The following is a 26300-nucleotide window of genomic DNA, read 5'->3' on the forward strand; positions in this document are numbered from 1 at the left end:
CAGAAGCAGTGAATTATGTTCATATAACCAAATCTTTATTTGATTTTTATAAAGTAAACTTGAGATTTTATATTTTTAGCCAATCACAGTCAATATTTTAGTTAGCATATATATATATAATATACATAGGAACAATTTTAAATGTTTTATTTTGAAATGAATTCTTCTGGACAACCAGGATCAGATGCTGGACAGCCATATTCTGCTGCTGTCTCCCTGATTAATAAATAATGTAATGAAATTATCAAAATGTTTTATAAAATTCTGTTCTAAGAAGTGTGTGTATTAATTATTGTATATCTACATATTTTTAAAATAAATTGGAATGATTAAATTATTTATTCAATGTCAGAAAAGATATCTTTAGTTTTTTCAGCATCAGAATTTTGTTGTGGGGAATTGCGTGAAATTGCGTGAATGGCGTAGAATTGCGTTGAAATGCGCGAAATTAATGGGCTTTTAATTACACAATTTAAATCCCCTTTTATTGGAAACCCAAATATGTACCTAATATATGAACTTTTTTCACAGCTATCATTAAAAGATAATACTTACTTTAAAGCTTCAGCCACTGCTTTGTCACAATTGCACATCATCTTCTGGCAAATATCTTGATCCTCACTACATGTTATCTAAGGGGAAAACTTTTGATTAAAACAATTCTTAGGTTTAGCCACTTAACTCCATGTACGAAATGTAGGTGTTTGTTTTAAAAGTGATTTTTGGTGTTATTTCAGTCAGAGATAATAATTAAAAAAATTACTCAAAATAATTTTCAAATTTAAACCGCCAAGAGTGGAAAAAGCTGTCTAGGTCTGAGCAACATTCTGGGCAGTGAGCACATGTTCAAAACATTTTTTGATTTCAATATCAAAATACTAATTCATAAAAAGACTAAAAATGTCAAAAAAAAAGTTGTTAAAAATTGAAATAATATTTACATGAATTCTTCATTGCTAAATACTTGTTCATACTTTGAAAAGTAGAAAGGAACATGGTTCTCTTTATTCTCAGATAAGGTTTTGACATAAAACATTACAAGTTTAGAAACTAAATTAAGTGTGCACATTGGTAAATTTTCATCTTTTTGGTCTCAACTTGATAACGAAAAGCTCACCACATTGTTCTCATCAAAATCCCAGTCATAGGACCACACATACTCATCCAGCCAATCACAACCATACTCTACAGCATCATCATAACAGTGATCATGTACCTTTACAAGTTATGGTAAATATTACATATTCATTTAGATTATTAGTATATTTGTGAAATTATAAGACTATTCTTCTTTAAACTGTAATAGATCTTTCAAATACATTCTGTGATACGGTGATGCAATTATATCAATATAATGAAGACAAAGCTTCCTTTGGGAGTATTTGCTATGCTTGATATTTTGAGCTTCTACGTCCAAGCTATGATGTGGGGCTGGTTTGGTTTTGTTGGTATTGTTATTTTAAGAAGGGTATGATTTCTAAGAGCTTCACAGTGGGACTTCGGCATTGATCTTCTAAAGTTCATAATTATTTACTCATTTTCTGTCGGAGTTCAGCCCCAACTTTGGGGCAGGTAGAGCAGTTGCTGCTTGGATCACTTGGGAAGTTGTCCTTGTTAAAATGCCTTTGGGAAAACACCCAACACATATGTACAGAACTTGCCTTGCAGGTGGCATCAAACTCATCCACTGGTTCTTCATGTACAGGAGGATAGGGGATAGTTATACCACACCTACATTAGAGGGTATACAGTGATAACCAGAAAACAGTGGAATAAGAAGACAACATTATAGTAATACTTAAGTCTTGATGTTGTTACAAAGCAAAGAATTTTAATAGTGACTTAATAAGTCAGTTGTAAAGTTAAATGGGTCTGTTTACACTGAACAATTTGTGTGTCAATCTTGTGTTCAAAGGAATATTTAAAGTCATAACTTAAGTCTGAAAGTTTTCTTCCTATTTTAGAGTTTTCTGGTTCTCACCGTGATTAAGAATTTTTGATATTTTAAAAAGAACATTCTTCTATTTCTGCAAACTTTCAAACGAAAATTGAAAAACAACCACTGAAAATTTATCCGTTTGGGGTCCAGATGCTCCTTCTAAGATATTATAATGTTGAACGTTCACAGTATTCATGTTGGTGCCTTTAAGAAGTCCAAAAACCTCATAATCGTTAAAAAAAAACTAAACCATGTTTCATATTAATTAATCATCATTTATGCACACTGTTTCACGAAAAAGTTGTAACCACAAAAAAAGGACAATTCAAACTATACAATTTTTCTGGATCCTTATTTACCCAGAAGGTTGTCTTTTGAATATAGTTGTGTTTGTTTCTAAAACTGACCAGCATCCGTAGGGTATTGGGAAGTATGGGAAAGAACAATCAATTGACTCCGCAACCATCAGCGCCAGCTGGATAATACCTAAACAATTGAAATATCAAGGTAATTGATTGATCGACTCAGCAACCATCAAAGTCAGCTGGATAATACCTAAACAATTGAAATATCAAGGTAATTGATTGATCGACTCTGCAACCATCAAAGCCAGTTGGATAAAAAAAAACAAATCATATCAAATAAATTGATTGATTGACTCTGCAACCATTAGTGGCATCTAAATAATATGTAGACAATTCAAATATCAAGTTAATTGATCGATTGATTGATTAACTCGATGCACCACCAGTACCAGCTGGATAATACCTGAACAATTCAAAAATCAAATTCATTGATTGATTGACTCTGCAACCATTAGTGGCATCTAAATAATATGTAGACAATTCAAATATCAAGTTAATTGATCGATTGATTGATTAACTCGATGCACCACCAGTACCAGCTGGATAATACCTGAACAATTCAAAAATCAAATTCATTGATTGATTGACTCTGCAACCATCAAATCCGCTTGGATAAAAAACAATTCAAATATCAAATGAATTGATCGATTGAGTCTGCAACCATCAGTGGCCCCGTCAGGACATTTGGAGGAAAATGTACGCTAGATTCTGACGTGTGTATTTAGCTTAGTCAACTACACTGATCATTGTTATTAGGTGCAGTACGTGGAAAAGGGATATGAAAATAAACCAACATTTCGTGGGGGGGGGGGGGGGATTTTATTCATGGACTATTTGGGTTATAAAAAGAATTGTAAATTTTTCTTTACCTTAATCATACATGATAAAATGGTAAATGAAGAGAACTTCTCATTAATATACAGTGCCCCTTAAAATAAGATGGTAAGCATAGACGACTTCTCTTTAAGTATTCAGTGCTCTCCAAAATATTATGGAAAATGATATGGAAAATGAAGACGACTTCATATTATTTTTGGGAGCACTGTATATTTCTGAGATGTCGTCTTCATTTACCATACTAATTTTCAGAACACTGAATATTCAAGAGAAGTCATCTTTGCTTACCACATTATTTTGAGGAGCACTGTATATTTATGAGAAGTCGTTTTCATTTTCCATATCATTTTGGGGAGCAATGAAAATTTTGAAAAGTCTTAAATGCTTACCATTTTATTTTGGGGAGCACTGTATATTTAAGAGAAGTTTTCAATGCTTATTAATTTATTTTGGGAAGCACTGTATATTTATGAGAAGTTGTCTTCATTTACCATTTTATCATGTATGATTAAGGTAAAGAAAAAGTTACAATTTTTTTATAACCCAAATAGACCATGAATAAAATCCCCCCCCCCCTCACGAAATGTTGGTTTATTTTCATATCCCTTTTCCACGTACTGCACATAATAACAATGATCAGTGTAGTTGATTAAGCTTTATACACACGTCAGAATCTAGCGTACATTTTCCTCCAAATGTCCTGACGGGTCAGTGGCAGCTAAATAATATATAAACAATTCAAATATCAAGCTCACTGATTGATTGATTGATTAACTCTGCACCACCAGTGCCAGCTGGATAATACCTTAACAATTCAAAAATCAAGGTCATTGATTAATTAATTGACTTGGCAACCATCAGCGCAGCTGGATAATACCTTAGCAATGAAAATATCAAGGTAATTCATTGATCGACTCGGCAACCATCAAAGCCGGCTGGATAATAAGGAATTCAAATATCAAATGAATTGACCGATTGACTCTGCAACCATTAGTGGCAGCTAAATAATATCAAGTTAATTGATTGATTGATTGATTAACTCTGCAACCATAAGAGCCAGCTGAATAATACCTAAATATTAAGAATATAAAGTTAATTGAATTTATTGATTAACTCTGCAACCATCAGTGCCAGCTGAATAATACCTAAATATTAAGAATATAAAGTTAATTGAATTTATTGATTAACTCTGCAACAATCAGTGCCAGCTGAATAATACCTAAATATTAAGAATATAAAGTTAATTGAATTTATGGATTAACTCTGCAACAATCGGAGCCAGCTGGATAATACATAAATATTAAGAATATAAACTTAATTGAATTTATTGATTAACTCTGCAACTAAAAATTATAAAATATACTTAAAAAGGGCATTTTTAATAAATTTCTTGAATTTTTAAAGAATTCCTGGTAACTAAAGGTAGCACAATGGATTTTGAACAATAGGTGTAGACGGATGATGAGGAGGGGGGGGGGNTTGAAGAAGATATATATTTTTTACTCGCAAAAACCATCCACTGCAGTTTCATAAGGTTTATAACTCTGTGAATATCAAAGTTGTCCGCCATGAGTTTGAAAAGATAACAGGCTTGAAAATTAGAGTTTTTGGCGAAATATTAATCCAAAATTTAGAATACTTACTTCTCTGGTTATCATCTACAGCAAGACCTGGACCAGCAAGAACAATTGGAACAAAGAACAAAAAACTTAAATTCATTTTTATTCTAATTAATGCTTAGGTTTGATTTTTGTGTTTCTTTTTTAATTTGAAACGTCTTTGGCAAGCAAAACAGTCTATTGGCAATGGCTCTCAATTAAACTTTTCATACCTCGTCGATTATCCAAACTTTGCGAATAATCCCTTTAATTGATTTTTATTCTGATTGATCATGAATTTGATTGATCAAGAATTTGATGGCAAAATTGGAAAGTAAGAATAATTTTTACTTTGACTGTGCTAGGCTTACGGTAATACCAAACAAATCATTTAGATATTACAGCCATTAATCATCGATCATTTTTCGACGCAGCGGCATTCGTATGTAGTTGATATTTCATAATATTTTTTATTTTTCATTATTTGAGAGTTACTTTTGAAACATTTATTCCTGTTTCGAGGATTTTTGATGATGAAGACGACATTTTCATACTTTCCAGGAATGTTCGAAAATCCAGCGCCAGCAAAATATTATTTTGTAACAACATAATCAAAACTATTAAATACATAAAGGCATATATTGACTGAAAACCAATATATTGCCAACAAAAGCATTTAATGATTTAAATCTATGTATGATCGAAATAAGAATCCTCCAGTTTTGCTATTTAACAATCAATCTATAATTCAAATTTGGTCACCAGTCCCTTTCAAAATTAAAATATGTTTTAGTTTTGTCCCGCTTGATCAAAATGGCGTGAAATAAAAAAGGCAGGATGAAAATTGTGAATATTATTTAGATACAGTGATAACTAGAAAAACTGTGAAATATGAAGACGACATTTAAGCAATACTAAAGTGTGTTTGATGTGTTAACAAAGTAAATAGTGATACCAGTAAGTTATTAAATCACTTATTAGGTAAAATAGGCCTGTTTACACTGCACAATTGCTGTGTCTCATGTTCGTTGGACTATTTAAAGTCATAACTTGAGTTTAAAAGTCGTCTTCCTATTCCAGAGTTTCTGTTTATTCACAATAAGAGCTTTTACGACCCTTGAAAAATAATGCGACTACTTTATTAATCTTTGAAATGATTGTGACTAAGATTGAACTATTGTGTAAGTGTGTAGGATGAACTAAAGAATATATTTTATCCTTCAAGATTATATTTTTTCCTGTGATATACAAATATATTTATCTTAACACTAAATTTGACGTAAAATAAATAAATAATGGCCCGGATTTTATTTATTTTGTTTTGTAATCACTAATCATGTAATTCCGAAAATAGTTTTTAAAAGATATTAAAAGAAAGGAATGCAAAGCGCTCTTGATTATATTTTACAAATGATCTTTAATGAAATCTTTTAATTTTTATCCGATATAAGAATACTCTTTTCTGCAAGTTCTAAGGTGTTAAAAAAATATATAAAAAGAGCATTTATTCAGAGCAGAGTTGGTCAATCGGATAATTGTGTTCACTTAGTCCAGACATCCAAGAGACATTGTGATATTAATTTCATAATGATCGGGTAAAAATCAAGCCTCTGAGAGAAAAAAGTATGAAGTATCTTTTTTAAACACCCTTTATTCTATCTGCACTCACATGGACATTCTTATCTTGTCTTCGATAAAACTAATTTGCAACTACATGATGTCCTGAAAATAATTATTCGAATAAGAAAAAACAATGAGAATCAGAATTTTTTTATTTCTTTCACTGAAGAAGTTTTGCGGGGGGTTTCATAGATTTGCAATTGTTGCAACTTCTGTATCAATAAAATGGTCCAAGGCACTTTTTTAGTAATAGTTTAATTGCTGATTGCATTCTTTTACAAAAAGAAAAAGGAATAATGAAAATACGATGGTTTTCTGGTTCTTGCCGTACAATTTAAAAAATAATGATTATCCATGTTTGTAAAACAAAATGTTCGCCCCTTGAGCTTTCCGAAATGTGGTCCACTAATTTTTCCATATGTGAAATTGAAACAATTTTGGAGTGTTTTTTTAATTGAATAAATTTAAACAATGAAAATTAGACAAAAACCACATTTTGAAATGCCATGAATGCTACAAACGAATGTACAATGTAAGCGCAGATTTAGAGTTTAAATTTCCATGTTTATCGGGAGACCCTGTCAAGTGGCTCTCCTCCCATTGTGGCGTGCGTCAAAACATTAATAAAATACTTTAGGATAATGTCAAGTTGTCCCTGAAGTCCCAAAAAAACATGTAGAATATCAAAGAAACTAAATTTTTGTTCCAACTATAAATTTTCTAGTTTTGCAACCTGATGGTGTAAACCTTTGATATTTTAAACTAATTAATCTAAGAATAATTCATAGTTAAAAAACAATAGTCTACATCGGGTTGCATAGATTAAGGGATGGGAAAATCAGTTTTTAATCTTCGCGAAAAATTGTCTCTTTCTAGAAATATTAACTTATTATAATGTATTTCATTTAAAGCTGGTTACAATCAACAATTAAGGTGAATAAAGTAAGAAAAATATACTATTCTATAAATTCTATAAGTAAACTATGAAAATAAAAATTAGTTTTGTAAATTATATAAAAATATAGAAATTTTTTGATGCAAAAAAAAAACATACCCTGTAACTTAAGAAAATGTATGCTAGATGCCGGAATTCATTAAATATGTAAAATTAGGGAAAATTTTACATTTACATTTTCAAAAGGTTATCATTTTACATAAGCAATATGCTCTAATTTTATGCTTTATTTTACAATCTTTCAACAGAAATTTGTGTACATTTTACAATGTAAAATTTACATAAATAATAAATTTGTGTACATTTTACAATGTAAAATGTGTGTTATGGTGAACTTTGTGAACGTAATAATTTTATTCCTCAAATTAAATTCATTGTGAAGAAAATTGTACTGGTTAAATGTACTTAAAAGGTATATTAGTGTTTAATAATTGCGTCTGACCAAAGGTTGTATGATATACAACCTTGGTCTGACCTGTCACAACTAAAAAAGGGGGGGGGAGATTTGATCCCCTGCCCCCCTTCTTAAAAACTCAAGTTGCGCCTGGCATTTATGACAGGTTTAAAGATTACAATGTATCACATGTTAAAAGTAAATGTAAAGCTTCAGACACTTTTTTATTAAGATTAGAGCTCTTGCTGTTGGTTGGATTAAACTTTGGGATTGGAGCAGACTCAATCTAAAGGATTTGAGCAGAATCAAATCATCTAATCGTCTAATTCTTCCATCCTACATCTAAAAAAAATATAATATTGATAACATTCAAATTTTTTTCAACTACTACTAAAAGTACGAAATTATCTCCTAGGGAGGTGGTTCGTTCAATTTCCCTACCAACCCCGTGCCCACTTCCCCCCGGGCCAACTTCCCCGGCCCTGGGCACACCTCTCCCCCCCCCCTCCCCCTTTCTTTTCCCGTTTAATCCCCTTTGGAATACACTCAAGTTATGAATAAATAAGTTAAGAATCATTAAAAACTGTTTAAAGCCAACATAAAATGCAGATATATGTATATATGTATACTTTGCTGTTTGATTGTCTGTCTTGTTTGTTTGTTTTTTTGCAACCGACAGTGGTCAAAACGACTAAACCGATCGGGCCCAAACTTTTTGTGGGACCTCACATGATCCCAGGGAAGGTTTATTTATAGCTAGCATTTAAAAAAAAGATGAGTGCAAAGCGCCCTGAGCCCGTGATTTAAAAGCTTCGGCTCGAGTCGTAATTCCTTAAAACAAGCTTTAGACTTAACTCTGACGACAGTGTGTGCCAGTGATAGACAGCTGCGAAATCTTAGATTCGACTTACGTAGCTACGTCGGTTGGTCTCAGTAGAAAACTTGGCTCAATGCTGAGTCTTGTTCTTATCAAAATCCAGAATGCGCCAATTTTAATCATGAAAATCTGCCAAATCCGATATTTAACCAGCTGAAAACTATAGAATGGTGGATATCAGGATTAATGCTTAATCCACTCTTTTTCTTAATATCCAGATTAAATATGGCTTGTTTTTCAAATGAATTTAATCTCCAGATTAGTCAACAGATCGGGATTAAGGATATCCCATTCTAAAGTTTTCAGCTCTGTTTAATGAACTCAACTCTCTGGAAAATTAGATGAAACTAAAATCTGAAAACCCAAGCCGTAAATATGACCCAACTCTGTACCTGACAGCCATCTCTACAACCTCTAAACTAGGTCCATCTATCTCCTTGATCAGGCAGAGGATAGCAGACAACACATTCGAGTTCTAGAATACAATGTTAGAACTATAGAATACAGTGTTAGAACTATAGAATACAATGCTAGAACTATAGAATACAATGTTAGAACTATAGAATACAATGTTAGAACTATATAATACAATAGATTACAATGTTAGTGTAGTAAATGCCCTACTCCAACAAAGTCTTTTAGATCGGTACCAATTCAGGTATATCCCTCCGTATCCTTAGGTATCTGTCTTCAAGATACAACTCAATCACAAACTATTCCATTCAATAATACTTTAGTCAATATCAAACCAGAAACGACTTCATCAGTATTCTTAACCTATATCAATTTTTCAAGACTCAAAGCTCAGGTCCCTCTCGTTAATACCTGAGGCATATAATTACTCTAACACCGTAATCAATGTGGAGTATTATTCCAACTGACTTATATTTTGAGTGCTATGATGCAGTTCAAGTTAATGAACGTAATTACAACCTTTACATCGTTATATACAAGCGTAGTTAAGCTAATCACAATACAAGTCTACAGCTCAGTTAGATCAATCACAATACAAGTTTTACGTAGTTATTTACAAACGCAGTTAGAATTACAGACAATTTACAACATAATGTATCTAGGTATGTTCAGGTTTATAAATATGGGGTTTGCTACGGTATTTATTACAGTTAGAACTATAGTATACAAAATTAAAACTATTGAATACAATGATAGAGCTATAGAATACAATGTGAGAACTTTAAAATACAAAGTTCGATGTAAATAATACAACGTTAGAACTATAAAATACAATGATCGAGATAAATAATCCAATGTTAGAACTATAGAATACAATGATCAATATAAATAATACAATGCTATAAATATGATCGATTTACAATTACAGGTACAGAAAAAAAATGATCGAGTTATAGAATATAACGTTTGAGATCTAGAAGGAATAAGAATAGATTTTAGAATACAATGTTAGAAGAAAAGAATACAATGATCGAGTTATGTAATAAATTGTTAGAATAGAGTATGATATATAATGTTAGAGTTACAGAATAAAATGTCAGAATAGAATATGATAATATAATGTTAGAGTTACAGAATAAAATGTTAGAATAGAATATGATAATATAATATTAGAGTTACAGAACAAAATGTTAAAGATTACAATAATAGAATTTAAGAATATACAACACTTGAAAAACAAAAAAATAACGAAAACAAATATGATAAATTATGTTATTTTGTCACCAAAACTAAAAAGCCGATCCTTCTTTAATCAAAAGAATACAATTCTACAGTTTCTAAATTATATCTTCCTTCAAACTTAAAAAAATAATGAAAATCAACTTTACCCTGTTTTTCGGTCTGACCGGGTAGGGTCTCTGGAGAGGGGAAGTTGACCTGCGCGCAGCCAGCAACTGATGAGCACTCTCTAGCTGTTGGTCAACCTAATAAACAAGAGGTCAGAAAAAATAATAATATTTAATTGTGTTTCAAAAGTTATTTAATCATTTGTTGGATCTTTTGTTGAAATAAACTTGAATTTGTGAATAAGTTACGCATCTCTTTGGTATGAAAAAAAGCAAATAATCTTTTATGAAAATTTTCAGATGTAGTCAAATATGTTTTTTCTAGTGCTTACATCCAATATTAAACATAAAAAAATGCGAGCTAATGTCGTCTTTCGTTTCATCATAAGTAAAGAAATAATTTTGCATAAATGTATAAATTTCAAACCCATTAACTCGTCAATTCATTTGTGAATATTTGGGTGAAAAAAGTTTGAATCATTAAATGGAATGGAACTTCCAAGCAAACAAAAAATAACTTTTTTCGTTAGAGAAGACGAAATTTGTTTACAATCTTTATTAGACCAATCAAAGTTGGTAGAATTTGCGTAGATTTTCAGATGCAGCATCTTAATATTACCTGTCTATACGTACTATTGTAGTGCTGGCTAACAACAGACATCATATCTGCTTGAGACATCTAAATATACACACACTGTTCACTGGACCGTATGTACACTGTACACTGGACCGTATGTACATTGTACATTAGACCGTATGTACACGAACACTGGACCTTATGTACATTGTACAAAAGACCGTATGTACACTTTGCACTAGACCGTATGTACATTGTACATTAGACCGTATGTACATAAACACTGGACCGTATGTGCATTGTACATTGGACCGTATGTTAATGAACACTGGACCGTATGTACATTGTACACGGGACCGTATGTACACTTTACACTGGACCGTATGTACATCGTACAATGGACCTAATGTAAGCTTACACTGAATCGTATGTACAGTGTACACTGTACATTGAATATATGATTTTTACCTTACTGTGGTTAATTAAAAAAGTAAGAATGAACGGACAAAATAAGTAGTTATGTTACAATGTGTAAAATGAAAACTTACGATTATGTTAATCTAATGACCATAAAAGAAACCCATGAACCAAATGTGACATATATTATAATTGATTCTAAATTGGCTCTATAGTTTATGTTGTTATAGTTAGTGTCATTAATTCATTCATTATCAGCTGGTTAATTTAACTAATTGGTTGGGTTACAGGGTTACATACATTCAGAGCAGTTTCGTAATTTCTTTACGCATCTCAACCCCGTGTTATTTCGTAAGAATCAAGGAGTATGAAATAGAAGGGAGATACAACTGACGCGGCCCGTCCTACCATATGATTGTACATGCTTTGCAGACGGGTACTCACATTGATAAGAAATATTCAGAATAGGTTATTGTATACGCTGTAATTGTATACGCTGTAATTGTATATCGGACAAATATTTCTTATTCAAATGAAGTACCGTCTGCAAAGCATGTATAATCATATGTTAGAGCGGGCCGCATCAGTTATATCTCCCTTCTATTTCATCTCCTTGATAAGAATGCACTTGCTAAATACACATCCTTACGTATCCTCTATATCGTGCTGTTTAAAACTACTCCATGTGTTTTCTACATTTGTATTTTAAGTGCAGTACAGTTATCGTCCATTGACCTCTTTTTCCTGTCTGTTATTTGTCCTTTTTGTCCTTTTTCTTTGTGTCCTTATTCTATTTGCACATTATCCTATTTGCACATTATTCTATTTGCACATTATCCTATTTGCCAATCGAAATTCTTCTTTGATCTATTTGTTCTTTGTCATACATGCTCATTGTCCTAAAGTCATTCGTCATAATTTTCCTTGGTCTATTGTCCTATTTGTCCTTTTCCCTAATTATTCATTGTTCTTTTTGTCCTTTAACCTTTTTATGCCCATTCTCATAAGTGTCCTTTGTACTATTTGTTCTTTGTCCTACTGCTTCTTTGTCCTGTATGGCCGTTGTCATATTTTTCTCTGTCTTATTTGTCCATTGTCATATTTTTCCCTGTCTTATTTGTCCATTGTCCTATTTTTCCATTGTACTATTTGTCCATTGTCCTATTTGTCTATTGCCCTATTAGTCCATTGTGCTATTTGTCTATTTTCCTATAAGTCCATTGTCATATTGGTCTATTGTCCTATTTTTCCATTGTACTCTTTGTCCATTGCCCTATTTGACCATTGCCTTATTTGTCCATTGTACAATTGTACTATTTGTCCATTGTCCTAATGGGCGATTGTCCTATTTGTCCGATTTGTCCTCTTCTAAATATTAACCTGACGGGATGACACTCTTGAGTCCTGACTCCCTTCTGCCTCAACCACTCCCATTGGATCCAAGGATGGTACTCCACTCCTCCTTCCCTCCCCTCCTAACTCCAGAGAAGAAAGTCCTCTCTCCTCCTCTCTAACCCTGGCTAGCTCCGCCCTACTACCCTGCCTAACCAGGGGGGTAGTTGAACGTGGCCCCCTGGTTGGAGTTTCCTCCAGGGGGGTGGTTGCCCTGCTACCCCCCTCCTCCACATCAAGCTGTTAGTAAACACTTTAGTTAAAACTAAAACCAACATAGCACAGTGCAATTAAAAATATTTATACGAGGAGTTATCAAACATACAACTTTATTAATCAAAAAAGAATCGTGTATCCAAATTAGGATTTTTTAATTTATGTATTAGAAGAAGTATTCCCATTGTTATTAATCCCAATAGAAGAATTACTTATCATTTTGCGCTTGGCAAGTAATCCTCCCATAATACAGGGTGACCCAATAAACATGAAAATTATTATCTTGCTTGAAAATTTCAAAATTTAAATGATGAAGCATTACAGCTGTTACAATTTTTTTTCAAGACGACATTTAATGCGCTCTTCCCTTGTATTCATATATGTGAGATTGGCTGTACTTTATGGTTGACGGAGATGTAAGCGTATCTTCAAGTGACCCTCTATGCAAAAATGGCAATGTCCGATTTACAACAGTACCCTTGAAATCTTTATCTGATCAATAATGTGGAAGATATTGTCGCTTTTGTTATGTTTAGAAGAGTTTAATTCTTATCTATATAATAAAACAAGACATTCGTATATATATATATATATATATATGTATATATATGTTGCCTTTAGCCAGCCAAACGGCTTGACCGATTTTTTAGACACTCATAGGTGGCCGGGGGGTGTCATAAGCTAAAGAAAAATCCCCTCAGTTCGTAACTCTGAAATGTATTCCTGCAATATAAATGCATTTTTGTTGAGCAACCAAAATCGAACTAATTTCTAATAATGCTAGAGCAGACAAAGCTTTTAAGCTTTAAATCAAGTATTTCTCTTTCCATGGAGGGTCACTTGAAATTACGCTTACAGTCCCTTTAAGCTTAACAAACATATTTAACTTATGAAGAAATTTTCTATATCTCTGTTTTATAAAACGATAAAGTGTAGATCATAATAAACGATCTTACTACGTCCGGAGTACGTCGTCACTTTCAGAAACTGAATACGAAATTTCAAGTGACACGCCATGCAAGGTTTTGTCTGATCAAGTATGAATAGATATCAACGTTTCTCATTTTGAAAACTCGTAAGACGACCGTACCTCCCACACTTTTGATCAAAAAAAGGTTTCAAAGGGGCCGTTGTGAATCGGGCATTGCTATCTTTGTAGGGAGGTTCACTGTGAATTACGCTTACAGTCCCTTTAATATCCAAGTTTATTGGTTCACCCTGTAAAACTGATCTTTGTTAGTTAATCTATCAAGAAAGGTTAAGAGGATAGGACACTTAACTTAAACGCATTTTCTGTTGATTAAAATTAGTTTTTATAATAAAGATAATCTTATTGGTGCGCCTTGTAAAATACACTCCCATCCTTTAACCCTTGACAAACCCACACTTGAAGCATGAAAATGCATTTTTTAAACAATTAAATCAGGCAGTTAATACATGCAGCATATGGTCGTTAACTATTCCTAGAGAAGATGTAACTTTACAGAGCTCTCAGTTTTTGAAAAAAATAGTTTTGGCTTAATTCTAACTTTTTTACAACTTTTACTTTTAACGGAAATCACAATTATTTGAATGATTGGTACTTTCTGAGAGAGAGATATGTTTCAAAAACTCTCAATTGTGGCTAATTCCCAAGGTCATATTCCCGTGTAAACGAATTCCCAAAGGGAAATTTTCCGAATAAACTATATTTCAAATAAGATATGACAGGTGTTCCAAGCGCTGCAGCTATAGCGCATTTGTGAAAATGTCTCATGGATAGAAAACTGTACATTTATGATTTGTGAAAATGTCTCATGGATAGAAAACTGTACATTTATGATTTGTGAAAAAGGCCTATGGATAGAAAACTGTACACTTATGATTTGTGAAAAAGTCTCATGAATAAACTGTACATTTATGATTTGTGAAAATGTCTCATGAATAAACTGTACATTTATGATTTGTGAAAGTGTCTGGGGAAAATTGTACATTTGGGAAATTTCTAATTGGAAAAATGTCTTTGGGAAATTCTTAAACATGTTTGAAAACTCCCAAAATATGTTTGAAAAATACCAAAACCTGACAGGTAAAATATTGTAAGGCTGACCTGAACAGAGGCTGATCTGCTGGTGAAATCATGCTGGTATTGGTTGTACGGGCCTCGAGGCTCATAACTACCCCTAGACTCAGACTGACCTCTAGAGTAGAGGTCAGACGAGGTCGGAGGTGGACCACTGTAACTAGACCTCTGGGGACGGTAGGGTTCTTCACTATACCTACAATATGGAAAGATGAGGTGTTTTTTCAAGGGCGACTTCCCAAGTGGCAACTTCCAAAATAGGCAACTTCCCACAGGTAGGCTAGGCGTTCTGCAATGGGGGCCAAGAGCTATTACTAGGATGGTCTGGGGGCCTAGCGCTGCGGATAGAACATGCTAGGGGGCCGAGCACTGCAGCTTTAACAGATTTCGGAACTTTTTGCGTGGGAAATTGCACAGGTTGGAAGATTACACTTGGGATAATACCCTTGGGAAGTTGTCGCTTGGGAAAAAACCTTTGGACACGCACCTAACATTTTTTTAAATCAAGTGAAAACCCAAAAAACAGTCAAATTCTCGTAATCTTATTTTTCTAATTATTATTATATGTCAGTATTTGTAATTTGCAAATGAACTATTTCTTAAAAAGGTGGCCGGGGACATTTTGATAGAAGTATTAAATACAACCATTGCAAATTATAAAATTCTTGAAGAAAAATGAAGATCTAAGACTACATTCTTTCGTTTTCTTTGCTGTATACAAACAGTGAGAAGAATATTGAATATTAAATTATTTCTTAAGATTTGAATTTTCGAAAATTTCGTACAATTTAAATATTTAACATAAATCAGAATCTGTAAAACCAAGGATGGGAAATGGGATTGCTTACAGAGAAAATTATGTTTACCCTATGATTGTTTTTTATAAATCCGACATAAAGATAAATAAAAGATAAAACTGTAGAATTGTACCAATGATACAGTTAAAGGGATTGCGATTTCAAGGGACCCACTATTGACAGAGTGCTAAGTGACATGTCCGATTTACAGCGGAACCCTTAAAGTTTCGTCTTGACAAGTAGGTATAAGATATCCATGTTTTTGTGTTTGAAAATTGTTTTCGTTTCTGCTGTCTTCGCAAAATTGTGACTTGTGCATTTCTTGCTTGTGGAGAAATTTGCAGAATTTAATTCTTTCAAGTCCTTAAAACGTTTTCTTCCACTTAGGTGATCGAGGGGAGGAAGGCCAACCACAACAATTTCTCGTCCGAGCCACCTCGAAATCCTCGTCCTTTCAATATTATTTTTTTAAGTGTCTAATCCTTCCAGATTATATAAAACTATTTTTTAAGAATCGGGCCACGTTAGGGCAAAAAATGAAATATCAAATTTTTATAAATCGAAAAAAAAGTTTCAATTGAATTAAAGATTTCAAGTTTAATGTCTTTAAGAATGTTCACCTTTTTTACGCGCATTTTCAGATATTCCTGGTGTGGAATGCCGCAAATAATTCCAAGTTTATAGAACTTCAATCTTTTTTGTTAACTTTAGTGAAAACCATACAATTTTTCCGGGTGGTTCCATGGGGAAAATTATAGGCAGAGGTATGCCGAATATTTTGCTATTTTTTTCATATCACGAAGGTTAGCCATTACGGAGGCAGAAGAGATTTAAGTTTTACCTAAATAAAGTTTGACATCATTCTCATGGGTTTGAAGATTCCAACATGATACTTTAGTCCATCCATATTTTATGCCCTAACGTGGCCAGATTTTTAAAAAATAGTATCTTCAAGAATTGGAAACTTTTTAACAAAAAATAATCGAAGGACGAGGATTCCGAGGTGGTTCGGACGAAAAAATGAGGAGAATGTGGCTCGGACGAGAAATTGTCGTGGCTGACCTTCCTCCCCTCGGTGATCAGATAAACATTTCAAGGGTACCGTTGTGAAACATATGCTTTGAGTACACATTTCGAAAAATTTATAGGCGCAGAATTTCTTCTGGAAACTTGGGGCTTAGGTCTCCCAACCATCGTTCATTCAAGATTTCTCTTAGGTTGTTCCACGAATCTACCAATCCAGCATCGACAACACAAAACCATGGTATTTTAATTAATCAACTCAATTTTCCAGAATTTTTCAATTTTACAACTTTTGAATACCAGACATTAATACCTAAAATGGCCACACCTTTTTAAATGGAGGGCCACTTATTATTACGAGGACTGTCCCTTTAAAGTTCAATCCTTCTTTAATTTTCACGAACAATCTCTTTTAATACAAGGATAACCAGAAAACTGTGAAAGTAGTAACTTTAATAAGTCCAATGATCATAAAACATATCAATTAGGCAGCTTGTAAACAGACCCATTTCACTAAATTAGTGATTCAATAAGTGTCTAATAAAACGGTTTGCTTTGTAACAACATCAAATTAACGTTAATTACTTTAATGTCGTCTTCTTATTCCATTGTTTTCTGGTTTTTACTGTTAGAGGAAGATAAAGCTTACCTGGCTGTATTCTCTTCTCGTATACTCATTCGTCGGAGGTCATCCTCCGGAGCTCTGGTCACGGGATACTAAACATAATAATGTTAGTTCGTCGGAGGGTCATCCTCCAGAGCTTTGGTTGTCGGAGGTCGTCTTCCGGAGCTCTGGTTACTGAATAACCAAATAGGTTATAATTTCAGATTAAAGTTTTTTTTTAAACACAGTTCAGTGTTTTTCAAGTTATACTATCAAGAAAAAATGTTGAAATTAAAACTGTCTGTTATAGAGACATACTTAAGAGACAAGCGTTTAAATTTAACAATTACGATTTAGTTAAAATCCATTGAAAAAAACACTTTACAGAATACATTATTCGCCATACGGTCTTAAAACAGCCAAATAATTTTGAAAAAAAATAATACAATAATTTTAAAGCTTTTTGCTGAATTGATTTGTATAGAAAGTAATATTTATAAAAAAAGTTAAGTTAATCGTGCACAGTATTATATTAAGGTTATTAAACTGTATTATTTAAGCAGTTAATTAGTTGTACATGCCAGGGTTATTAATCAATCAATACATTAGCAGAGGTCATAAAGGAATATAAAAGCCCTTTGAATACATACATACTTTGCAGACGGTACTCCATTTGTATAAGAAATATTTAGAATAGGTTTTTGTATACGCGGTAATTATACATCAATATTTCTTATTCAAATGTAGTACCGTCTGCAAAGCATGTATAATCATATGGTAGGGCGAACCGCGTCATTCATATCTCCCTTCCTTACTCCCTGGTTATAGCTTTCAAAACTGTTTATTTCAATTGTGGTTTTTCTACAAAAGTGACTTGCTCATATTATGTTGGAGGAAAAGCATCAACGTCTTCTACATTATTGAACAGATACAGGTTTCAAGGGTACCGTTGTGAATGGGACATTGCCATCTTGAAAATGCCACTTGAAATCACGCGTATACAGTCCCTTTAAGTCTTTTAAAGTCTTTTCTTCATGAAACTAATTTTTTCCGAATCATTTAAATCGCAGTCTCTAAAATCCCTAAACTCACCATTTCTTGGACAGATGATGACATATGTTTGCTTTCTAGCAAGCTTTTATTCGGCATAGACAAATTACATGAAAACAAATAGAAGCTGCATTCATCTTAAAGGGACTGTAAGCGTAAATTCAATTGACCCTCCATGCAAAAATGGCAATGCCAGATTTACAACGGTACTGACTTGAAAAGCGGTTAATTTTGATATTTTCTCCATTATTTCCTTTAAGCAAGAAAAGCGAAAGTCACTTTTGCAAATAAAAATAAACAGTTTAAGCAAAAAAAATCTAAATTATACCTTCAGACAAAGCTTTAAGGGTATCGTTGTAAAAAGGGTCAAACTTGAAATTACACTTATAATAGTCCCTTTAGGCAAATGTTAGTGTAGGTTCAAATACATGCATTCAATTAATCCTTTTTTCGAAAGCTATTGATAAGGAAAAACTTGTAATCCTATTTTGCAACCAAAAAAGTTTGCTAATCGTGTTCTTCGGTATAAAACCAAAATTAGAGGAGTACTGAGGTCGCAAAGGTTTACAAGTAATTCCGTAAAAAATTATTTCTTATGCCAACATTGGAATTTCCCTAACACGTTATGCCAAAATTACATTTTTTACTACAGTTGTCATGAAAATCAACAAAAAAAACATTTATGATGTAAAAATTGCGTTGTGTATATGCCAATGCCAAGGTTGGAAAATTTTTATATTTTCTTTTTTTAAAAAGCATCGAAAATGTAATTTATAATTGCAAGGTGCTAATTAATGTTTGTTAGTGTATTTTATTTTTCAGCCCTGCAGTTTTTAAAAACTTTAAAATTATCAAAATTTAAAAAAGATTGTTGATAGACCTTTGAGAAATAAAAATTCAAGCTACAGGGCTTGGTTTAATAAACAAGGATGCACGGTTGATTCTGTAAAATTTCTACTAAAATGTCTAGTAAAATGTCTAGTAAAATGTCTAGTAAAATGTCTAGTAAAATGTCTAGTAAAATGTCTAGTAAAATGTCTAGTAAATGTCTAGTAAAATGTCTAATAAAATGTCTAGATAAATGTCTAGTAAATGTCTAGTAAAATGTCTAGTTAAATGTCTAATAAAATGTCTATTAAAAAACCTGTGAATATTGTAGTCGTTGGTCATCGATAACTTGATTGCTCACACGACGAGATGGGCTCTATGAATAAAAAAATAAATACAAATCTATATAATTTATTTAATAAAAAAACGAAAATATTTTCATAATTTTAGATATAGGGTTTTGGTGAACGGCTGAGAATAAATGATCGATTATAATTCAGTTATCAGCGATCATATAAAATCAAAATTAGCGTATTTTATTTTCTCGGAGATCAAAACTTTTAAAGTCTGTTCATTTCGCGCTTGTTCTCCACCCCCTTGCACATCGGACTTAGCCCCCCCTTTATCTTTAAATCATTATCTCCGGGGGAATTGCCCCCAGAAAATTTCAGAAGTTTTTAATATCGAGTTTAATTGATGTGGCTCAGCGCTATCCCATCCAAAAATGTTAGCCTCTATATTAAAGGGACTGTACGCGTCATTTCAAGTGACCCTCCATGCAAAGATGTCCGATTTACAACGGTACCCTTGAAACCTTTATCTAATCAATTATGTGGAATGTACTATAGTTTTTCTGACTCCAACAGTGTTTATTTCCGCGAGTTCTCCATTGCAATTTGTTTGAATAAATTGCACAAGTCACTTTCGCAGAGAAACTGCAAATGAAAATAAATAGTTAAAAGGAACAAAAAGATAACTATTTCAAACTTTCAAGCTTTCAAGGGTACGTTGTAAATCGGATATTTGTATGAGGGGTCACTTGAAATAACGCTTACAGTCCCTTTAAAGGGAGTGACCGGCTATGTAAGGTAGTTGAACTGAGTATGAAGAAAACGTACCCACCACCAAAATTAGGAGTTTTGAACGTCGAATTTGCGCTCCAACTCAGGATTTACAGATCTTTAAAAAGTTTTATATGTCTCAAATGAACCCCCGAAAGAAGTTTTCCACAACACTGCATACTCAGTTCAACTACCTTACATAGCCGGTCACTCCCCTTTAAAAGAAATACCTGAACACTTTCCCTTCTAGTGTACTCAACATCCTGTTCATAATACTGCTGTTGTTGTTGATTTCTTGACATTTTCCGCTCATCTTCCTGTTTCAGTATTTTTTTATAAAACAGAGTTGATAACAAAGTATTAGACTGAAACTCATGGTAAATTAAGTTTTCTGCCTTAGATACATATTCTCTTTTAATGGCTTATTTAATGATTTGAAAAGAAACAACAAGTTTACAGTTTACAGTTTACAGTTGCAGAGAATCGTGAATATATAAATTCTGAACAGTCGTCTCTGAAGTCTCATCCTTTGTGTATTACCTTGTTTATCCAGTGTCCTATTCATACCATACTTTTCTAATCGATAAAGTTTAGGAAAACTGATTACTTGACTCAAACTTTAATTTACTGATACTTCTATAAAATCTTATCTATAAGACTTTGACATTGTTAACCTCTAAATCATTAAATTAAAAGTTTAAAAAATCAAAAACTTTCCATCAGGTTGTAAAGATATAAAGATTGAGATAGGAAAATTCATGTTTTAGGCGAGTAATCCATTTTAAAAATATTTTTTATTTATTGTGTTCAAACCTTGATTGATCGTCTTTCGTCCTCATAGTCCATAGAGGACCCCTGTCCCCCTGGACCTGATTGTCCTATAGTCCCTCCACCCTCCAGAGGATGGACTAGGTCCAGTCCTCGTCTCATTGCATCCGCCTTGGACCTGTAAAGCTCCGCCCCTGTATACCTGTAAAGCTCCGCGCCTGTATACCTGTAAAACTACGCCCCTGTATACCTGTAAAGCTCCGCCCCTAGTATACCTGTAAAGCTCCGCCCCTGTATACCTGTAAAGCTCCGCCCCTGTATACCTGTAAAACTACGCCCCTGTATACCTGTAAAGCTCCGCCCCTAGTATACCTGTAAATCTCCGTCCCTGTATACCTGTAAAGCTCCGCCCCTGCATACCTGTAAAGCTACGTCTCTAGTATACCTGTAAAGCTCCGCCCCTGTATACCTGTAAAGCTTCGCCCCTGTATACCTGTAAAACTACGCCCATGTATATCTGTAAAGCTCCGCCCCTGTATACTGTATACCTGTACGTACAACTACGCCCCTAGTATACCTGTAAATCTACGCCTCTAGTATACCTGTAAAGCAACGCCCCTAGTATTCCTGTAAAGCTACGCCCCTAGTATACCTGTAAAGCTACGCCCCCAGTATACCTGTAAAGCTCCGCCCCTCCCTCTGAGCAAGGGTTCTCCTCCAACCATAAGTTCTTGAGCCTGGGTAAATCTGCCAACCAACAAATCTAAATAATTTAATATTTGCAATTTAAAAAAAAGGAATTGAACAATCTGTTTTTTGTTCGTATGTCCAATCATAACCCAGAAGCCCCTTGACCGATTTGCCTCATATTATGATTTGGAAAATCGGTAGAAGCCACGGGAATTTACTCAGTTTGATTAAAAGATTCCAAGCTGAGTGGGTTGGCTTTTGAAGAGAAAAATAAGGTTCCAGGCAAGGTTGGGTTCCCAAGCCAACTAAAGTTCCAGGCAAGGTTGGGTTCCCAAGCTAACTAAGGTTCCAGGCAAGGTTGGGTTCCCAAGCTAACTTTGACTCTCAGAATTCATATTAAAGCCCAAAGATCCAAGATTTCTGGTGTAAAGATATGAGAATTAGAAAATTAGAGTTTGTTGCAAGTAATCAGTTCCTTTGATTACAATCCTAACATTTTATGAAATCAAACAAATAAGGCCAATCTTATTGTCTAAAATCTGTTTCATTTTAAAGAGATGTTTTATATTAAACTATAAATTCTTTTTGATGCTTCAGTTGCTCAGTTATTATATAAAATATATGAGTTTATATATGTTTTTTTTTCAATGCCAAAAAAATATACTTAAAAACCAATGGGCATCTTTAAGATTAAGCAACGAAATTTCCAGCTTTGAAAAAAAAATACATTTTAAAAGCAACAAGAATTTTAGAGTAAAAAATTTATTTTAAAATAATTTTCTTTGTATTTGTAACACAGTGGGTTCCATCCGGAAATAAAAAATCACGCTACGCACGAGCAGTTAAATTCAAATCAAGACATTTAAACACCTCTGATATATCTGGTATTTTGTTCTTCCTGATATATAACTCTTGAAGATGTTTACAGAATGATATATCCTCCAGGGTGCTGATACCGTTTACACTAAACAATAATATTTTAAGATAAAATAAATACCAACAATTAGAACTTATTCATAGATAGATAAAACCTTCTCTTCCCGCCATGCATCTTCCCCTCCCTTTCAATCCAAGGAAACATTACCCTACAAGCTACACCTTCCCTTCCCGCCACATCTTTACCCACCCACCACACTTTCCTTTCCCTCCACACTTTTCCCTTCCCTCCACACTTTTCCCTTCCCGCCATACCTTCCCCTCCCGCCACATCCTAATCACCCGCCACACCTTCCCTTCCGGCCAACCTTCTTCCCAACCTTTCCCTCACTCCACACCTTCCCCTCCCACCACACCTTCCCATCCCTCCACACCTTCCCCTCCCGGCCAACCTTCTCCTAACCGTTCCCTCACTCCATACCTTCCCTCCCGCCGCACCTTTCCCTCCCGCCCACTTGATATTGAAAATATGTAACTTCAGCTCTTTCTTAAATGGGAGTTACAGGGGTTTTCAAAAGCCACGCAAACACAATCTCATAGCTTAAAATTTGAGTTGAAATTAAAAGATATCTGAATAATAATAAAGGTTGTAAAGGATAAAATTTGTAATTGAGTGTTTTTTCATAGTAAACATTTCCCTATAATATTGGATTATATCCAAGCTTTAACGCCAAAATAAACAAAAAATACTTTGAAAACCTAGTATTTTCTGCATGTAAATCTTTTAATTAACACGATAAAAAAAAATTTAAATCATTTTATTTAAATTCTCTTTTCAGTCCGGAAAATCTTTATTTCGTGCTAAAAACGATCCAATATGATGTTGAACATCTTGTATCAAAATTAAATAAAATAATTTAAAAGTCGTATTTAAAATACATTGTCTTCTGACCCACCTTGAAATAGGTAGAATGTGATCTTCAATGTTTTAGAAAGAAAGAAGTTGCGGCATATGCGCGGCATGGTTTGGAATAATTAATTATATTAGGTCCTTTTACAGAATACATACGCAGTCAGGACGGGAGGATTCAGAATATATACGCAGTCAGGACGGGAGGATTCAGAATATATACGCAGTCAGGACGGGAGGATTTAAAATACTTATTTTAAATTATTTATTCAAAAAATTAATAACAAAAATGATATTTGAAGGTTTATCTGGTCTCACTGTTCTTCAACATTAATTAATTAATTATATTAATTATCAAAAGTAGTTTTTGACATATCAAGATTGTTTTTAATAATTTCTCATGAGTTTTGGTTCTTCTTGAGTTCAAGAGATTCATAATCAGAAATTTAAATGTATTATTTTTTTCAATCATTAAGATTAAGATCAATGTTTCTAATTGAACCAAAAATTCTTTAATTGTAGTCATGATAACCCTTTTTTTATATCCCTGAATTTTGTAATGGATATAATTTTTATAACTTTGACTTATAAATTCATCTTGTAAGCTAGATATATTAGATATTTTTAATGCCTAAATATGTCATTTTTTATTTTAAATTATACGTTGCGTTTATTGAATTGACAAAATATTATTTTATCTGATCTAAGTTCCAACCGAAAACCTTGTGTTTGTTTACAAATTGGATACCACTGCGTAGTAGTGCGTATGCAACAAAAATATATGCGTAGGAGGAGGAGTGGGGATTACGCAAATAATGCATTTTCTAAATTCATTCATAATTTCATCTTAACAAAACATCTTACATCTTACATCTTACATCTTACATCTTACATCTTACATCTTACATCTTACATCTTACATCTTACATCTTACATCTTACATCTTAAATCTTACATCTTACATCTTGCATCTTGCATCTTGCATCTTACATCTAAAATCTTACATCTTACATCTTAAATTCTACATTCAAATCCAACATATTATATCATACATCCTACATATTTAACATCTTAAATCTTACATCTTACATCTTCTATTTTACAAATAAAATAATGATACGGAATGTAGAAAATATTAAATTAAAATCTGAAAACATTATTGAAGATTATTTCTAGAAATTTTGTTGAAATCTGTAGGTTTCATGACTGCAATATGTCTGGTTCTTTCTAATGTGTATTCTACAGATCCCTCAGGGAATACAACTTTTGAGATACTTAAATGAACTGTGACCGTAATCTAATGCGACCTTCTTTGAAAAGATGGCATTGTTCGATTGACAAGGATACCCTCAAAACCTTTATCCAACGAAGTTATCTGATCAGTTATGAACATTTTCATGTTTTTTTGTTTTTTCAAACTAGTTACTTTTTTTTGTTGTTTCTCTACAAAAGTAGATTTTCATTGACATTTTTGCATGAAGGGTCATTTTAAATTACGCTTACACTTAACAATCCCTTTAAACATTAATCCCGAGGCCAAATTTAAAGAATTTAAGTCGCGGCTTAAATCCGCCAAAACCCGGTTTAAATTGAGCGCCGGCTTAGATCTTGAAACATTTGATACAATTTTAAGTGAAACAACCATAATTAAGCCGCGGCTTAAATTTAAACCGCTGCTCAAATTCTTTAAATTCGGCCTCAGGTGTCGGGAATTAATGGATTGATTGATATACAAAACATTAAAAAATAGTTTTCAGTAAAGTCTGTTCATTCCTGAGAAAACGAAGTTTTTGTCTCAAATTGGACCTAATATTATTTGTTTAGTCTAAACTCAGTTTACTTCTTTATAAGGTTTTTTCTTAAGATTCCGCCTCAGGGTTAAAAAGGTCATTTCTTTCATTTCTTCAAAATTCATATTATCTGGTGCATTAATTCAACTTTATCAAACCTTCCTCAATTCTTCATCCTTCCTTCCTCCATCCTTCCTTCCTCTATCCTTCCTCCATCTTTCCTTCATCCTTCCTCCATCCTTCCTCCTTCCTCCATCCATCCTTTCTCCATCCTCTATACTTCATCCATCCTTCCTTCCTCTATCCTTCCTTCCTCTGTACTTCATCCATCCATCCTTCATCCTTCCTTCATCCTTCCTTCATCCTTCCTCAACCCCTCTTCCTTTTTCCATCCTTGTATCTGGATGTCGTGCATGCAACCTCCTTCCAATATAAAAATCCTAGAATTCCCTTACTCTATTATCTCATCCTAAGAATAAACCCTACAAAACTTCTTCTTTCAAATCTTCAATACCATTTATCTTACATCCTTATATGCAGTCTTCAATACCATTTATCTTACATCCTTATATGCAGTCTTCAATACCATTTATCTTACATCCTTATATGCAGTCTTCAATATGGATCCTTTCTATTTCAAGAATAAATATCTGCAAAACTCAGAACAATTCTAACTACAGTGGTAGGCGATGATTATATCAATATAGTGAAGACGACTTCTGATTAAAATTTTGATTTACAGCAGGAAAAACGCCGTTTCAATCTTTCAATCCTAGTCCTTACATTAATACTTATTTATCTTATTGCGTTAGCCTAAAACTCTTTTATAGATTATGATTAACTGTACCCTTACTTTTTTTCCTCCCTAACTCATATCTGTAAAGCTCCGCCCCT

General features: G+C 33.2%; 2 protein-coding genes across 3 annotated transcripts in view; both read right to left on the bottom strand.

Moving 5' to 3' along the window:
- Positions 1–18: 18 nt before the first annotated feature.
- LOC111711922 (phospholipase A2) lies at positions 19–4887 on the bottom strand. 2 transcript variants are annotated; one of them, XM_023486404.1, is made up of 6 exons: positions 4785–4887; positions 2347–2425; positions 1662–1731; positions 1118–1216; positions 556–632; positions 19–216 (listed from the first exon to the last, which is right to left on the bottom strand). In XM_023486404.1, the coding sequence occupies exons 1-6, from the start codon at positions 4858–4860 to the stop codon at positions 147–149; spliced, it is 471 nt and encodes a 156-aa protein (XP_023342172.1). In that variant the 5' UTR covers positions 4861–4887; the 3' UTR covers positions 19–146. The 2 variants fall into 2 exon arrangements, with proteins under 2 accessions (XP_023342172.1, XP_023342171.1); XM_023486403.1 differs by having other exon boundaries at positions 2299–2425.
- A 2885-nt stretch (positions 4888–7772) lies between these two features.
- Positions 7773–26300, bottom strand: part of LOC111711915 (uncharacterized) — a gene marked incomplete in the record, with an annotated part of 21381 nt that continues 2853 nt past the window's right edge. Inside the window, 12 exon segments of the mRNA XM_023486397.1 lie at positions 7773–8050; positions 8978–9060; positions 10388–10483; positions 10965–11024; positions 12720–12971; positions 15037–15205; positions 17479–17546; positions 19628–19687; positions 20603–20689; positions 21186–21374; positions 21793–21903; positions 22701–22794. Coding sequence (XP_023342165.1) covers positions 8023–8050; positions 8978–9060; positions 10388–10483; positions 10965–11024; positions 12720–12971; positions 15037–15205; positions 17479–17546; positions 19628–19687; positions 20603–20689; positions 21186–21374; positions 21793–21903; positions 22701–22794 — 1297 coding nt within the window.

The sequence above is a fragment of the Eurytemora carolleeae genome, unplaced genomic scaffold (genome assembly GCF_000591075.1).
Source record: "Eurytemora carolleeae unplaced genomic scaffold, Eaff_2.0 scaffold593, whole genome shotgun sequence".
NCBI classification, from domain to species: Eukaryota; Metazoa; Arthropoda; class Copepoda; order Calanoida; family Temoridae; genus Eurytemora; species Eurytemora carolleeae.

Excerpts from the sequence above, each read along its gene's own strand:
- LOC111711922 (XM_023486403.1), bottom strand. The coding sequence starts at position 4,860 with ATGAATTTAAGTTTTTTGTTCTTTGTTCCAATTGTTCTTGCTGGTCCA. Across the intron at positions 1,217-1,661 it reads AGTTTGATGCCACCTGCAAG|GTACATGATCACTGTTATGA; the intron begins GCAAGTTCTGTA and ends TAACTTGTAAAG. Across the intron at positions 633-1,117 it reads ATTTTGATGAGAACAATGTG|ATAACATGTAGTGAGGATCA; the intron begins GTGAGCTTTTCG and ends TTTTCCCCTTAG.